Source organism: Pocillopora damicornis, chromosome 7 (assembly GCF_964200805.1).
Source record: "Pocillopora damicornis chromosome 7, jaPocDami1.2, whole genome shotgun sequence".
In the NCBI taxonomy this organism is placed as follows: domain Eukaryota; kingdom Metazoa; phylum Cnidaria; class Anthozoa; order Scleractinia; family Pocilloporidae; genus Pocillopora; species Pocillopora damicornis.
This window is the reverse complement of record NC_142676.1, coordinates 20,509,977-20,527,234: the sequence shown is the minus strand read 5'-3', so window position 1 is coordinate 20,527,234 and position 17,258 is coordinate 20,509,977. Positions and strand designations below refer to the sequence as shown.

Sequence of the window (17,258 nt, the reverse complement as noted above, 5' to 3'; positions counted from 1 at the left end):
TAGCTCGAATTCATTTTAAGCGCGCGCGAGCGATATTAATCGATTGTTCGGTAAGATATGCACGTCATTCAATGAACTATCAATTTAGATACCTTAGTTTTGTTACCTTTACCTTAGTTTTCTACATAGAGCGAAGTAACTTATGCTGGGAGCGAAGTCACTTATTTGATGGAGCGATCTAACTTTCGAGTGGAGCGATCTAACTTTCGAGTGGAGCGATCTAACTTTTGGTTGGAGCGATCTAACTGGGAGCGATCTAACCATGGTGCGATCTAACCGTAATTAATATGTGGGATGCGGCAAGTTTCTGTTTTAATTTTCATGCAAGACAAATATTCTGCAACACTACCTTCTAGCGTCATAACGCAACCTTTACTTCTTTTCAATGTTATAAAAATTACGCTACATCAGTTACCAAATGCAGTCTCACGCCTAATTTCTTCATTTGCCTTCGCTCGCGTAAAGCTTGATTAAATGGAGGCAGAGTAACGAACGATTTTCAGCTGTTTCGTAACAACCTCAGCGAAAGTGGGTGGTCTGGCTTCATCTGTGTTGGCTGCACAGAAAATTGAATCTGATTTCTCTTCAGTTCAAGTCTATTACTACAAAGATGAGGTAACAAGAGATGTTTAAGTTTGGTCCTTTCGACTAAAGTCAAGGACAACATTTTTTGCAGATAACATTAACTGAATACAACTTTTATTGTGATACTTATTTACAGGAAAGAAAACTGCTAAAATTTCCATGATTTCTTCAACACGGTTTAAACTAAAGCATGGGCTGTATATCTATAAAAACGAACAGCAATGAAGAGTTTCCTTTGCCATCCAACTGTACAAAATTTTTATCGTTGATTGGATCTTCCCCGCTTGTCTAATCAATCTGTGGATTGTTCTTGAACAAATACTCAGCCTAAAATAAAGGTAAGAAAAAAAGAAAGAAAGATGTGTCATTGAGACAAAACAAAATAAATCCCCACGACCGATCAGATCAAAGGGAAATGTCACAAGGAGCCAATGAGAAGTCAAGGTAAAGGCATACAGACGGTCACTAGCGCGGGAAAACGCGCACAAGTGACTAAGTCGCGATTCATTGATTCATTTGGCATCTGATTGGTTAGGAATTTGACACGTGGTCCTTAATCACTGACTGATCACAAAGCGCAGAGAAGCAAAACCAATACAAGTTTGGAATACAAACTCAGTGACACTATATCTGGCTCAGAACTTACCAAGTAATCGACTGGATCATCAGGGCGCATTTTACAGCATTCTATGAGGCCTTGGGCCAGTGTCGGCATAACGTGCTTCATGAGATAGTTCCTCAGGGGAATGGACTGGTTTTCTAATAATTCCTGTTCCTGACGTTTCACTTCTGACAATTGGACACGCTAAAAAAAATCCATTACTTAAAACTAAGTAATTCCGGGCTGTGGAGGAGTTTTTTAGAGGTACGATGCTAGTGTAAGCTCAACCACTGGCATATGCAGATGAACATTTTTCGAGTAGGCCGTCATTATGAGTCGGCTTCAATACAAGCGTGTCTTCGCACACGAATAAGTTTGAGGCCTTTAGTAACACGAGCCGGTATGAGGTCTGTAAGTGATATAGCACTGATACACATTACTAGTGCCAGACTCCCGGTAGACCTCCCCTCGACTTGTCTTAAATCTACCGCGTTCGGTGTTACACTCGTCGTGCAGCGATGGTAAAGAAGGCAAGCTCGCAAACTAGCAGACAAAGTAAGCGAAAACGAAAAGGTGGGAAGGCGACTTGTGTAATCATAATTAAATTCTCAACGCTGGAAGGAGCTTTGTTGTGCACGTGACTGGCAAATAACTATCTCCTTATGTTAGTTAAGCAAGGGTAACTTTCTCACTTGACTGACAACGACGTACATGTAAATGTTCCAGTCTTAAAGCTAAATACAAAAAAAACATCAACAACAGTTATAACTCGTACCCATTCTTCCTCCCGTCGTTGTCTCTCAGCCGCTTCTTCTGCATCTCGTTTTTCACGTTCTTCTCGTGCTTTTCGTTCCTTTGCAAGCTGTACGAACAAAAAAAAAGAAAAAGAGACTGAATTTTAACAATATTGTAAACTCCTCCTCGAAAAGACTGCAGTCCCACTCTAAAAATTCAACCACTGCATTAACATAAAGAGCGCAAAAGTACAACTGCTGCGAGAACATGTAAAGTGGTTGCCATAGTAATTGACAATACGTTCACCCTTTCTTCTCAATAGATTTAATTTCTCCAAAGGCGCTCAAAATGTGAACAACATACCCGCTTCTCTGTTTCAATTCTTTCCATCTCTGCCAACTCTTCGGGTGTTGGACCTAAATAACAATAATAATAAAAACAATAATGCAATAAACATAAGGACAAATTAAGTAATGCTTCACTGTTGGTCTTGTGTAAACTCCTATGCAGTTCATATTTCTGTGCCCACATAGTTACCTAAGCTTTTCACCCTTACATCAGTATGCATATTCTCCATACTGTCCACTGTACATTCCCTAAGGTGCTGATAAGGAGAATTTGTTTAACAATCAAGAACTTCGAATTCTTAGGTTGGTTATCATTTCCTTTATTCTCATGACCTTGATGTTTGATTCAGATGTGATATTGAAGAGAGAAATAAGATATTGGTCACTCTAAGGGGTCTAAGGGTTACACGAGTAAAACTACTGTTTCTCTCCCTGAATGGCGCATACTGGCATACTTATCCATCGCAAGTTACCCCCAGCCCCCCCCCCTCCCCCAAAGGAAGTTTGCCACGCTTCAATGACACCGTCACCAAATTTTTGATCCCGAAAAAAATAAAAAATAAAAAAGAGTTACTATTTTCTGATTTCTATCTTATATTTTTCATTTAGGATGATTTCACAGTTATGTTCTTACCGTAATTTCTTGGCGTTCCCATCAGCTTTTTGATCTGCTCCACTACTTTGGTCATTTTTCTTGTTTTATCCAGAGTTATGTCTAGCAAAGGATTAAGTTTTTGATGGTAAATGAGAGCGCAAAACTTATCTTCAGTACTGTACAACCGTTATTTATTTGTGTCCTATTCATTTTAGCAGTAATCAACTCCAGAAGGCATGTATTGTTTGAAACGTGATGGCTAGCTGCATAGCTGACCAAATGCTTGTTAACTCTTGAACTTCAACGATCTGATTATCAATCCTCTAAACTTGCCTATACATTTCTTTTAAAATCACAAAATAGAATTTAGTATCAGATCAAGAAATCAACCCTTTAATTCGTATTTTTTTTTCTACCGGATCACCTCCACAAGAAATACATTGTACATCGATTGTAAATAGAACTTCACTTTATCATTTACGACGAGGTGAATACTGCACTTCTCAAGTTAAATATTTCAACATCTTTCCCCTGAGACCAACATACTATGATCCACTCACCGATGTGGTCTGGGTGGATTTCCAATTCATCAAAATAATTCAATACTGTCTCGTCCTCGGTGTTTGTAGCGCGAAACTCAGCTAGTCGCCGCATCAAACCTTAAATTGCACAGGGAAAAACAAACCGTAAGAAAAAAAAAAAGTTGAAAACTCCTTACGGCAAACAGAAAGAAAACAAGAAAGTAAACAACTGCCTTGCACATTCCGTATAACAAATTCATTCGTTTACAAGATGACTTCGTAAAAGTTGAAAACAATGATTTTCGGGTCTCTTCTCTTGTTGCCATCTCATGTTAGAGTGCTTTTCGATCGAGTGTTGCATTATTAAAACCAAAGTTATCACAAAGGCCAACAGAAGGAAGGAAAGTGCCCTCAAGAGCCAATGAGAACTCAAAATAAAACCAACCAAACTTCCTAAAGCGCGGGAAAACGCGGGCGACCAAGTCGTGATTGGTTTTAATTTCGAATCTGATTGGTTGAGAGAGTGGCGCGAGTTTCTAGACCAATCATGGAGCGAGGTACAGCAAATCAAAGCAATCTCGGATTACTTAAGACACTCAATTGAAAATTGCTTAATTCTCTGATCCGATTTGGATGCTTGATTCTAGTTTCCACGGTGGTACCTTCCGTACCTACTACGGTCGTTCTGAGGCGAATTAAAACTACCTCATTGGCGAATTCACCCCACAAATGAGCGCAACTGTGCAACAAAATTGCAACCTTACGATATAGCCAACGCGCACTTAGCTTTTTTTCTTAGCTGTTATTATCTCACCTTCCTCTGTATTGTGTGTACCGGCGACGACACTTTCAGGTAAGTTCATCACTCTGGTTTTTAAGAATTCGTCCGGGGCATCAAGTGAAACCACCACCTCTGCAAAGACGAAAAGAAAAAAAATCTCGCTCAGCATAAGACACCACTGACCAGGTGAAATTTGGTAAATAAACAGTTGTGCTGGTTTGCCTTTCTCCCTTATGCCGCGAATGGGGCGGAAAAATTCCAGACAGCGGTAAACATTGTTCAAAGCTGGACCAGCTACGAGCGCGAGATTTGATTTGCCGATAAGATTTAAGGATTTAAGATCCCTTCCCGCTGAGATGCTTCAATGACCGAGCCCAAATTTGGTATATTTCTTGATACATTTATGGCGCTCACTTTACCTGGCATGATGAGTTTGTCGTAACTGAGTGGTGAGTCCTCCTCGCCTTCTTCCCCCTCTTCAGCTGAAAAAAAAAACAGAACAAGAATCAAATGTTGAGCATTCTATAATTGACGAGTGTCGTAAAAAATAATACCCAAGTAGTCCAACGGTCAACCAGAATAAAGGGGAATGTCACAACGAGCCGATAGAAATCCCAAGTGACACCATATAAACTGAATGAAGCGCGGGAAAACGCTAGCGACGAAGACGTGTTTGGTCTCTAGCACGGGATTTTTAGACCAATCACGGAGCATGGCTAGAAAAACCAAAGCAATCACTGAGTTGAAAATTTCTTTGGCCAGCAAAAAACACCAGTTTACATAGAAATACAGTTATGGCTGAAAAAGTGGATTGCAAAAGGTCTTGGGAGGGTTGTGCGTAGACTTGTCTATGAAAAAAAAAAAGCTGCGATAAGAAGCCAAAAGCAAAAAATATCTTCCTAATAACAGAGTTTTGGAAAGGTTTATTGTGAGTACGCCAAATTAAGTTGATTGCTCTTCTGGTACATTCAGCGATATAATGAAATTTTGAACGACTGTTGCAACGCAGAAAATTGCTTTCACTCACAAGGAAATCAAGAAATCACAATTTCCCAAGACGGGAAAAACAACCAAAAGGAAAAAAAAACTCACACGAAGGAGGGTGATTTGAAATGAAGGATTTCAAGTTAATACAAGCGCCTTGAAAGCATGGCATCAGCTCCTGAGAGGCACTTTTAGCTGCACTCTTAACAAACAACAAGTATTGCAGACATGAAGTGCTAAGACAAGATATATCTCCTAATTCAGGCTATACCTGCAAATAACTCTTTGGCTTGTTCATATGTTTTTGGGTATCCATCCAGGATAAAACCCTAGTTATAACAGAAAACGACATAAGCAGGTGATCAAAACAAGAAACAAATTAAAAAAAATGAAAGCAACAGTTGTCAGTGAAAACTGTAAGTAGGATACTATAAGGTGGGTAGAATTGATTATTTAACCACTTGGGTGCAATGTGAGTCTATCGGACCACATCTCTAACTTTTGTAAGGGAAGTTCGTGCCTCATAATGGACTAAAGGACTTAAATACAGTTTAACACACAATGTAATACAACGAACCTGGTTTTGACAAGGCATGGAATGCAATTTGTCTTTGTAGAACCTGATTATGTACTGATCTTCATAACGAGCTGAGCGGAAAGACGAAAAAAAAAATGAAAATTAGTTTCATACAACAAACCAACGAAAAGGGAGAAGCTCTAAACAATGTTTTATTGTGCACTCCTGAGCCATCATCCCAATGAATTTTTTTCATTGCATTCTCATAGCCTGCTAAAGGAGCGTCTTCTTCTTTCGTTTTGTTTGCGTTTTTCGTCGAGCAGAGGCAAGCACGAGGTGTGCGCAAAGGGCATGTCATGCGCAAGAGGACGACTGTTGACTCGCCTTTCGCGTGCGCTTACTCCTTGACTAATCCCCGCCATTATGTCGAGTAGAATCAAGACGAGGCGCGCACGCCGGACACGTCATGCATTGATCCCCACCATACAGTATCGAGCAAAGTCAAGCACGAAGGATGCGTCATGTGCGAGAGGACGACCGTTTGACTCGCATTTCGCACGTGCCTCGCGCACGCCTTCTTGACTTATCCCCGTCATTATTCGCGCCACGCTTTTTCGCATTTCCTCTAACCGAGAGTCTGACACATAGATTTAAGATTACTCGAAATGCACGATCGACGGCTAATATCTACTGAAAACTATAAAAATGCTGGATTTTATCATGTGTTCTCATACCGCTATTTCTATCCTTGCTGTCCTGAAGTGTCTCAAGGAATTCTTGATCTTCTTGCGCCTTTAAATCGTCTTCATCATCTCCTTCGGCTTCAGCACGAGCAGCACTGCGTTGCTAAAAAAAAAAATAGCACTGCAAATAATTACTGTGTCTGATTTACATCGGTATCTTGGTTATCGTCAGTCTTCTTGAAGTGTAACCACATCAGAGTTATATCACAAGATCTTCAGAAGGAGGTTTTGAACACTTTACAGTCGAAGTAAAGGCCAGGAATAACCTTTTTTTAGCCACATTACTAGGCTGTAGTGTGGAATGTTCTAAAAGAGATCTAAAGAACTCGTAGATATGCCTTTATAATATTAATACCTTATCGTTGTTATAATAAAAAAGGGTGGCAAAGTGTTTGTTTATACGCGACGCATGATTAAGCCCAAAATTAAAAAATTACGTGGGAATTTTTCAGAAAGGCAAGATAAGGCGAGATTTCGCGACGCGTGAAATACAGATTAAAGTACACGTGACGTGTTTGACCCCCCCCCCCCCATCCATTTGCTACCCTCCCAAAACGTGCTGTGAAAAGTTCAATTTCACAAAAAAAATTACAATGTTACAGATGAACATATATGATTTCCATGAAGCCTTGACCTTACCAGTTTATCCACAGCTTCGTCAATCACATCTTGAATTTTGATGTGATGAAGTTTATAGTGTTCACAAAGCTGTTTGATAACCAGAGTTTTTCCTGATGCAGGGGGGCCAATGATGCATGCCCTGAGAGGCTAAAATGCAAATAAAATATAAGAGATTCAGCAAACTTTCCAGTACAGCAGTGATACAAATGACACTGAATTGTCAAAAAAATGCAATGTTGGCTCTAAAAATCCTTCTAGGAAGATAATAAATAATGGTAACAGGACTGAGTGGAGTCCAATTCTGTCTGTAACCATACAAGTGATTATTAAAAAAGACCCAGAGTTCAGCTCGCTAACCATTTGGATACTGTATCTCCTACATGAAAGTACTTACATGTAAATTAATTGTATATGTGCAAGAGACCTTACCAAAAGACCCCTTGTTTCTTTATACTCTTTAATGACACCATCAATGTTCTCTGTAAGTCCAGTCTGTGGATTTAATAAATGGGAAATCTTAACACTTCTAAGTTCCTGGTAGTATATATATGTATGTTTCTACATCTTTGTAAATGGTTGATCCATTGTTGCATAATTCTGGCAGATTGCTTCTCTGATAGTACATAGCTCTCTTAGCTAACTAAGAGCCACTCGACAGCCACCCCCTAACCTCCAAAAGAAAATCAGGAATTGATATTCTTTAGGAGGGTAGGGAGATTTTGAGAGTTAACCCTTCAAATCTGTCATTCTCCTTACTGTCAAACATACAGTTCTTAAAAATGTTAGTTCTAAGAATTTAGGATTGGATCAACCAATTATCCCCAAATTAATATTTTTCTTTATTCTCATCACTTATCTGGTTGATATTGTATTGATATTGTAAGGAGAAATTCTGTCTTGGTCACTCATGGGAGTTAAAGGGTTAAGAGAAAAAAGAGTGAGAAGAAAAGATATTAAGACAAGAACCTTTACTAAAAACATCAAAGTTGCATACATGCGTAACGACTGTGCTTCTTTTAATGGAAAGAGGAATACCAAATCAGCACTGGTATAATATTGTAAGGAGAAATTCTGTCTTGGTCACTCATGGAAGTTAGAGGCTTATAATGGTTACATGAATATTTCTTACTTCTGACACCCAGTTGATATTCATTCCCTCTTTTATGTAAGTGGCATCCATTCTCAGATTGACTAGGAGCAAGTCAAAGTCAGCTTGCTTCAAAAGGAAGGAAATTAAAATAATATTAATTAAATAATAATTACTAGCACTTAAATCAACAAAAAATTGTTCACAGTAGCAAAAAAAATTCATGTGAAAAAACATGATTATACCTCAAGTTCTTTAATAAGAAGTGCTTCCTCCTTTGTGATGTTCTTTACTTTTCCATTTCCAAGGTGTAAACTAACAGCCTGAAACAATGCATCAAACAATTTAAAAATAACTACCTACCATTACTTTTTCCTCTCTAAAGTCATATGATGATGAAAAAAAAAACCAGTTATTATAATAACAATAACAAAAATGGCTCTTTTGTCCACTTTTCTATGGTAAAATCAGAAAGAGGAAAATTGGTTTTGAGAAGGGAAGGAGGGGGGAGGAGGTAACCAAGGGAACCAGAGAAAAACTCTCAGAACAAGGACAAGGCCCATCAACAAACTCAACCTGCCTCTGATGCCAAGTCTAAGAATCAAACCTTAAATCCAAGTTCCCATTTCCTCATTTCCTCAATCCTCATAGTAATTACTCAGAGGTCATATATGAACCAAAATGGAACAAAAAAATGACTTGACAAAAAACTACGCAAACAATAGTTACCTTGACAATTTCTTCAAGAGTGTTCTTAGACTCATCCACTGCCACCAGATAGCGTACTTTGGGATTTTGATCACAAATATTCACAATTACTGCTGCCAAGTCTTTGATGTGGATGGTGGGTACAATATTTTGGCCATTGCCAAAACACTGCAATGCAGGTGCCTGACCATGCCATGCTGTTTTAAACAGAAAGTGAAAGATGTCCTCTCCTGATCCATATGTTAAACCTGCTGCCACAACGTAAGTGATAAACTTGGACTTGTTTGTTTTTCCATGTTTGATGACAAGCTTCTCTGCACTGATGTGGGATTTGAAGTTTGGATGGGCTCTCCTGCGGCGGTAGTCATCCTCTGTGAATGATATCTCTGGGTCATCCTGTGTGAATGCAAATGAAAAATTATTACTGAAAATTAACATATTGTCATTATTTCCTTCACGATTTTGCAAGAATATCATGGTCTCCAAGGTGAAAAACAAAACATCGCAACCAAGAAATAGATTGTGTGGTCAATAGTCCATTTTACAGTTGTGTGCTTGGTTGCCAAGCCTTTGAACAGGAATGAGGCTAAGGGTGACCTTGTTATGATAAAAACCTTGCTGCTTTTCAAATGCAAATTACTTTGTTATCATGCTAACTAGATACTGGACTCTATCACAACAAGGTCACCTTCAGCCTCACTCCAAATCAAAGGCTTGGCAACTAAGTAAACAACTGTAAAATGGCCTATTAGTTGACAGGAAACTTTGAATTTGTACAATGAATATAGTAGTGCCAAGGGAAACAGTGAACCTCCTTTGGGTAGAGTGCACATTTTTTTTTTAAGTTTGTACTTTGCTTGAAGGTTTCAATTAAATTGTAAATGAATAAGAGCAAGACAACCATGAAAACTCACAGGATCAAGTGGTTTGCTTCTTGCCCATGTCATCACAGTTGATAAACAAATGAATACTTTCAATGTGTTGAAATTCTCCAGTTCTGCATGAAGGGCTGCAAAAGGATCGCATATATGACACTATGAATGCTTCATTCCCAAAGTTTTGAAAGAGTTTTCTTCTAACTTAAATAACAATGAATTTCTTGAATAACTTAATTGAGAATTGTGAATTTGATGACATATCTAAATACACCAAAGATCAATTTGATAATTTTCTTAATTCTTTTTTTCTGTGTGATAAAATTTCTCTAAAATTATTAGGATAATTAAACTGCTGATCACTTCTGAAGGAAAAGGGTTAAGCTAAATTATTCAGAGGCAATGTAAGTGATCTGGGCAGTTTTAGATTGAATTAAGGATGACAACTTTTTGTTCTACGGATGCTGCTCAATTTCTGGTACTTCAAATAAGATTACTGATTTAAAAGGAGATGAGAGTGGTCATTGTAGTTATGAACACTACTAAAGGAGTGATGAAAACAAAGCCTGAGAGAAAAAAAAATAAGGCCTGTACAGAAGTTGAACCCAAGACAGGCTGTTTAAAACCTGGATAACTTGTTTTAATCACCTGAGTTGATAATGTACATTGACCAATATAAAATGTTTTTGAAGCTGACAATTAGTGTTAGACCTTGGTCATTTGTTCTGAAAGTAATAAAACTACCAAGGCAGCATGTTTCACAGCTCTGTCAAAAACTAACCCTCTTTATCCATTTGCTGTTTAAAACCTAGCTGAGCTGAATTTTAATTCAATTGATTGAGGGTTAGTCAGAAAAAAAAACATGAATAATGTAGAAACCAATCCCCTGCCTAGCCCCAATCCATGTGGCTATCCCTATGAGTTTGACCTTCGTGCAGATCATGCAAATAAGAGGTGTGAGCTTGAGTTGAAAAAATTATCAAGAGTATGTTCTTAAGCCAGCTGTACTCCAAAGTTGTCTCATAAATTGCCCTTTCATTGAGTGTTTTGCATTTCCTATGTTATTTATAATTCCTATGTTTTTTGTATTTCCAGTGTTATTCATGTATTATTTCCAATCTTGTAGTTGTTCTGTTCTTGATGAGTAAAGAAATTAAACTCCACATAAATTTATTGCTGGTGCATTGGTTACAAATAACAAATTACCTGACACAGCCCAAGTAGCCTCATCTACCTGATCAGGACTCCCAGTTATGTCATACACAATAATGTCGCACTCCAGTAAATGGGGAAGCAGATCTTCTTTTGTATTGTACTGCAGAGTAAACATGAGAGTTATCCACTGAAATCGCTTTACAGGTCAGGCCCCAGTTGTTGAAAGGGTGGATAAAGCTACCTACTGGATAAACCTCTATCCGCTGAATAACGCATTACGTCTTCTTGACACTTATCCGCTGATTACCCTCCTTTTAAACAACTAGAGCCAGATCGTCCAATGTCAGATAACTCCACAGTATAGTCTGATCATTTAACTTAACAGATGATTAGATGGACAGATCACAGAAGTATACATAGATCCAAAAGTGTAATAAAACATAAATCATTATGACTGGAAGTTAATTAGCAAGGTTTTAGCTAAGAAATAAGGCTGACGTCAATTCATATATACCTCGAAGACTTCATCAACCCACTTTGGTTTGTTTTGCGTTGGATCCTGTAAAGTACCAACTACTTTGTAACAATTTTCCTTTGGAATTTGGGGCTGTCCACTAGCTTGAGACTCATCATCATTAACTTCATCTTCTTCTGCAGTAGCACCAACCACAGACTCTGTCAATATCTATGAAAAGTAAAGAAAGATATCAAGACTAAATAAAAGCTACGGGGATTGATTGGAAACTCGACTGGTAAAAAAAAAAAAAAAAAACATTTTTTCCAAACTAAAGCGCTTATTCATAAGCAGAAAACCTGCACCACAACACATCAAAGTCAGATCTGTTTGATAAATGGACCAAAGAGTTCTGTGTCTTAAAATCCAGAGTTGAGTTGCTGCTCCAGATGCTTCAAGTTCCGGTTCTTCAGACGTAACAGATATAGCAACAGCATGTCCCTCACCTTGCTTATACTTTTTCCAGTATATAAATCCACATGATTCACAAATACTAGTGTCCTTTTAGGATTCTCTCCATCTGCGTTCAGTAAGTCCGCCATTTTTGCTCTTTTTGCTTTTCTCCCCGAGAAACGTTGCTATGGAAATTGAGCGGATGAAACCTGGGGAGAGCTTCCCATGATTCTACTCGCCCCACCCCTTCACTGTAAGCGAGTTACAACGACTGTAGATGGCTTCGTCAACGGACCAAAGCTCAATGAAAACGATGCCGTCTTCTCGAGGACTTGGATCTATTTCAGACCTCAAAAACCTCTTTCCTACGAAAACACACTTTTTGATTTTCGTAGGGTACATGGCCCTATTTATAAGCCAAGGTCTGTGGGCTAACTTACCACACTTGATTCGTTTCCTTATTCTCAATAAACAAAAAAACCTCGTTAATTGATTTCGCAGTATTGGCTTTTTCTTACTTGATATTTGTGGTATAGTACAATATATTCTTTGTTATGCTCGATATGTGTCACAGTAATTAATATTGGCCGCTTTTTTTCCGACAGGCATCCTTGTTACAGCAACTAAAGACAAAAGCAACCACTACTCGTATAATACTGTCACTGTGGTTCTACTGACGGAATTCGTCAAACTCATAATTGCCGTAGGAATTCAGCTTCAAACGTAGGTGTATTAAAATTATAATTAAACATTTCGTGTTGTAAAGCAGTTTTACATGCATATAATATCTTGCAAGGCTTGTATATGTTTGTATATTGTGATCAGCTGGATATGTACTGTGAAGGTGTTGTTGTCAGCGTGAAAGCACTTACTTGAAAAGCACCATAAAATTGAAATCGCTTTGTTTCTGTTTAGATCAACCTTCGGGGAGTTCTTGCAGCATATCCGATCAAATGTTAAAGGTATTTTTCTGTTTTTTTCTTATCCTTACAATTAAAATAGTCCTGTTGTGGCTAGAAGTCCCCTAAAGTTCAAAGTAAATGATTAAATTTGAGATTATTTGGTGATTGAGTGAAATCAGTGTTAAAGGTAATTGAAAATTTACCTGCACACGAGTATTTTCTTTGATTTTAGACCCTTGCCTTGACACTGTAAATTGGGCATCTTGAAATCTTGTAAATTGTCAAACAGACATCAACTTTTTTAAAATTAATTAGCAAAAAATTTACTTGTTAACCTTTTTCCCTGAGGTCTTTCCCATCTAATGTTAATGTATACCACTCACTATGGCACTTTCTTGGAGATAAATCTATTTGTCGAGGAGAAATATAAAGATGTAGACTAGCTTTATTTAAAAGATATACACATGCTTAATGTTGCCTCTTTTCTCTGATTTTGTCTCCAGTGCTGGTACTTTATGTGGTGCCTTCTTTCATGTACTGTCTCTACAACAACTTGGCTTTTGTGAATTTAGCCAACTATGACCCAACAACTTACTACCTCCTGCTGCAGTTTAGAGTTGTGGTAACTGGAGTAATCTTTCAGGTAATAATGCAGGCAATAACTCTGTTCAATCTATCATAATCTCTTTTCTGTTTTATTTTTCCAGGCAAAGCTGATGAGTTTTGGACACCTCTGATTAAATTTGTTTTGCTAATCTCACCATCACATTTTTTAAAGTCAGATAGGGAAATTTTTCTTTGGGGAAATTTTAAAAAATCTGACAAATATGGTTCTTTTGCTTAGAAATAAAAAATTGAGCATTCTTTAAGATTTCATATGTAGTCATGGGAAAAACCACCTAATTAGCATTTCAAATTGTGGAAGAATTCTTCTAATATAGAATGGTTGCTTTGCCAATTTTTTTTGGAAATGATTTAGTCAATATTAGTTTTAACACATGTTCCACATGCATATTTGTTTTCAGATAAGTTTTAGAGTTTTACACCTTTCAGTGAAACAACAAATCAGTGAAGTTACTCCCTCCTTAAGGGTTTTCTGCCCATAAGCAATTAGTAATGAAACTATAGTGCGGCAAATCAAGATTTTGATTTCACTAATAGTGAAAGCTTTCCTTTGGAACACCTCAACTCATTAATTTTTTTTTTGGTGATTAATTATTAACAAACTCCAGCCTAACATCAATCCAGTAGACTTTTCTTATCAAAGGACACTTGTCAGTCCCTGAGGGTGTCCCCTTCAGGGGAGTTCCACTGTGATTTCATGTCTTGTTTAGGGCAGTGAGAGAGAGATGCAAGTCCTGATTTTTTTATAAATTAGACATTGTTATCCATGTCTGTCAGGATATGTTCAAATTCTCATTTGGTCCTTCATCTTACAAAAGGAAACTTATGCCACAATGTGTTTGGGGATTTAAAAAAAGTTTTTCTCTTGTTTCCAAATTTTTGCTACCAGCCATGGTGATCAGAATGGTAACAGCTTGGAGCTCTGAACCTAAATGTTTATCTTACTTAACCTTGTAACTCCCATGAGTGACCAAGACAAAATTTCTCCCTACAATATCAATACAATATCAAGCAGACAAGTGATGAGAATAAAGAAAAATACCAGTTAATCAGTTAAGAGATAATAAGTTGATCCAATACCAAATTCTCGAAACTAACATTAAAAGAACTGTATGGCAGAGAGTAAGGAGAATTACTAATGAGATCATGGTAGTTAAAGGGTTAAACTTAAAACTTGGTGATTCAGTAAATGGAACTCTTAATTTATTTATACTATGCAAACTGGGATCAGCTTGAATTGCAAGAGCTGCTGGGCTTGAGGATAGACTTGACCTAATCCGCTTAGAAGAGAGAAGTATTGATCAGATCTTGTGAATTAAAAGTGTTGAAGAACTTACCTGTATTTTTTTCTTGCAGATATTGTTTAGTAAGAAGCTGAGTGGGCTTCAGTGGGTATCTTTGCTGTTGCTAACATCTGGTTGTATTATCAAGCAGATAAAATTTGAGAACCTTGCGGCAGGAAGTAGCTCTTTCTCCATACAGTTTGACATTCATCTTCTGTTAATCCTTGTCCAAGTGTTTTGTTCCTGTTTTGCTGGTGTTTATAATGAGTATTTGTTAAAGGGTAAAGGTGGTGATGTGCCATTTATGGTTCAGAATTTTTTCATGTATGTAGACTCAGTCTTGTGTAATTTTGCTGTTCTCTGGTACAATGGCACATTATCTGATGCATTTACTGGAGAAAGCCTAGCATCCATTGCCAGAGGTAAAGTTTTGGCCATTATTTTCAATAATGCTGGCATTGGCATAACCACAGCATTGTTCCTGAAGCAGCTGAATTCTATTCTTAAGACTTTTGCTAGTGCACTAGAGATCATGTTCACTGCTGTATTGTGCTGGATTATCTTTGGAATTCCAGTTGATATTTTCACGTTCGTTGCCATTGCTATTGTTTCTTATGCAGTAATTCTTTATGCTCATAATCCTGTAGATAACACACCTAAGCCTGTAGAGGGCAATCAGAAATCAAACACTAGTGTTTAGAAGCTAATTTCTTTTTAAAATCACACACACACCTAAGAGAGGAAGGTACCCAAAGAAATAAGTTTTGTCTGTAGGTATTAGATACCAGGATAGTGGGTTACAGGTGAACTAGCTGAACTTGAATAAAAAAATATCCAAGACATGTCAGTTGAAGTTTTGGAATGGAAAAGATTTTAGAAAATGAATTCAAGGTAGAAGGTAGACTCGAAGCTGGAGATGACAGTTAGGTTTTCTCCAAGTTTTGAAGTGAGGAGACAATAATTAGCCCTTTGACCAAAAAGAGTGACTACCATCTGATTTCTTCTTACATTATCATCCCTAAGTCACACATGTAAATCACAAGAAAAAGGGAAATGATCACCAACTAAAGAAGTTTTTGATTGTTAAACAAGTTCTCCTTTTCAGCACCCCTGGGAAATATATAGAGAATAGTTTGGAGATTATACATACCAATGTTAGGTGGTAAGGGATTAAAAGAAGACTAGCTAGTATCTAGTTTATTAGATTTAATATGTTGTCTTTAATGTCTTCAGTCAATGACCAAAGTGACCAATGAAGTTCACCACTTCTGACTTAAAGGGAAAAGCGTTTTAATTTAATTTATTAATTTATTTGTTTTCATAAAGTTATTATCAAATGTAGGTCTGTGTTAAGATCAATTTATACTGCGCACTTATTGCTTGTGATTTTTGCATGTAAACACCTAAGAAATGAGAGAATTGATGAAAAAGGGAAAGTAGTTTGACCAACAAACCACCCGTGACAACATCAGAGGTAAAAAAAAATTAAGGGTGTAAATTGGTCTTGAATTACAGATGAGCTAGTACAGAACACATTCATGAAGCTAATTTTAGTTAAGTATTACCAAGTAAATATTTCTTTCTTTAAACTCTAAATCTCCAGTTAACAACTAGCTTTTCAGACATAAGAAATTGTTTAACAAGAATCACATACATCCACATCTACTATTGGAAAAGGTTAATAAGGTCTTAGTTATGTCTTAGTACAGTACTGAACTGTTCAGGAACACACTTACCATCCACATGTCAAAATACACTTTCATATTTTTATCTGTGATAAAGTAGATTACATAGTCTAAACAGTTGAAGTTGGTATTTTATTAGCCAGGGCTCAGTTATTCAAAGGGTGGATAATGCTATCCAACAGATAAATTGCTCTCCTGTACATCAGTGCTAACAAAATGTACTGTGCTATCCACTGGAGAGAGATTTATCCATTGGATAGTATTATCCACCTCTCCAACAACTGGGGTCGGGTTTTTTAAGTTTTCCATTACTTTTATCCATTTGGGTTAATTTTTCTTCCTTTTTCCCATGCTCAAGAGGAATATATTTTTCATTTTTTAAGGGTATGATCACCTTTAAGTAAGGACATGAAATGGTTAAAAGCGTCCTGAATTGTGTGTCCCACATTAAGTCTTGGCACAATTTCTTTAATGAGAAATAAAAAAACTATTTCTGAATTTTTCAATTTGATCCACCTCAAGCTTTTGTTAAGGAAGATGTGTCAATTGTGTTAGATTCCACTCAAGGTAATTTTATTCGACACATACTTAAAAAAAAAACCTTGTCAATTAAATTATTGAAAGTTTGTCAACAATAAATTCAGAAGAAATTTAGAGACATCAGTGTTTCACTTCATATTAGCAGCGTTTAATCTATTCATACTGATGGTGGACAACAGAAGCCTTGAGCCTGGCTGTCAGGGAAACCTGACAGGATTTCCAGCTTATTTGCTTCCATGTATGTCGTTTGTAAACCCCATCAGAGGTACCTTTAACCCTTTAACTCCCAGATCAAATTTGTCATTCTCCTTACTGTCAACCATACAATTCTTATAATGTTAGGTCAGAGAATTTAGTATTGGATCAACCAATTATATATAACAACTTTATTTAAAATAATTAAAAGCATTCAAGTTTTTCAATGAGATATGCTTGGTGAGGATTCCACGCTTGACAAGCGTA

At 37.2% G+C, this 17,258-nt stretch overlaps 2 protein-coding genes across 2 annotated transcripts; one reads left to right on the top strand and one right to left on the bottom strand.

Annotated features, from left to right (window-relative positions):
- Window positions 1-353: 353 nt before the first annotated feature.
- On the bottom strand, window positions 354-11,969 carry LOC113670578 (adenylate kinase 7). Its single transcript, XM_089211173.1, has 20 exons — window positions 11,816-11,969; window positions 11,370-11,540; window positions 10,907-11,015; window positions 9,740-9,834; window positions 8,847-9,221; window positions 8,363-8,440; window positions 8,160-8,246; window positions 7,460-7,522; window positions 7,049-7,177; window positions 6,401-6,512; window positions 5,727-5,797; window positions 5,421-5,478; window positions 4,585-4,647; window positions 4,199-4,297; window positions 3,424-3,522; window positions 2,903-2,983; window positions 2,285-2,337; window positions 1,962-2,048; window positions 1,232-1,390; window positions 354-912 (listed from the first exon to the last, which is right to left on the bottom strand). Exons 1-20 carry the CDS (start codon window positions 11,909-11,911, stop codon window positions 874-876), a joined length of 2,124 nt encoding a protein of 707 aa, XP_089067299.1. The 5' UTR covers window positions 11,912-11,969; the 3' UTR covers window positions 354-873.
- Window positions 11,954-16,916, top strand: LOC113670565 (UDP-galactose transporter senju). The gene is made up of 5 exons (XM_027186727.2): window positions 11,954-12,184; window positions 12,368-12,485; window positions 12,678-12,724; window positions 13,168-13,307; window positions 14,645-16,916. The coding sequence occupies exons 1-5, from the start codon at window positions 12,040-12,042 to the stop codon at window positions 15,269-15,271; spliced, it is 1,077 nt and encodes a 358-aa protein (XP_027042528.2). The 5' UTR covers window positions 11,954-12,039; the 3' UTR covers window positions 15,272-16,916.
- Window positions 16,917-17,258: the final 342 nt, after the last annotated feature.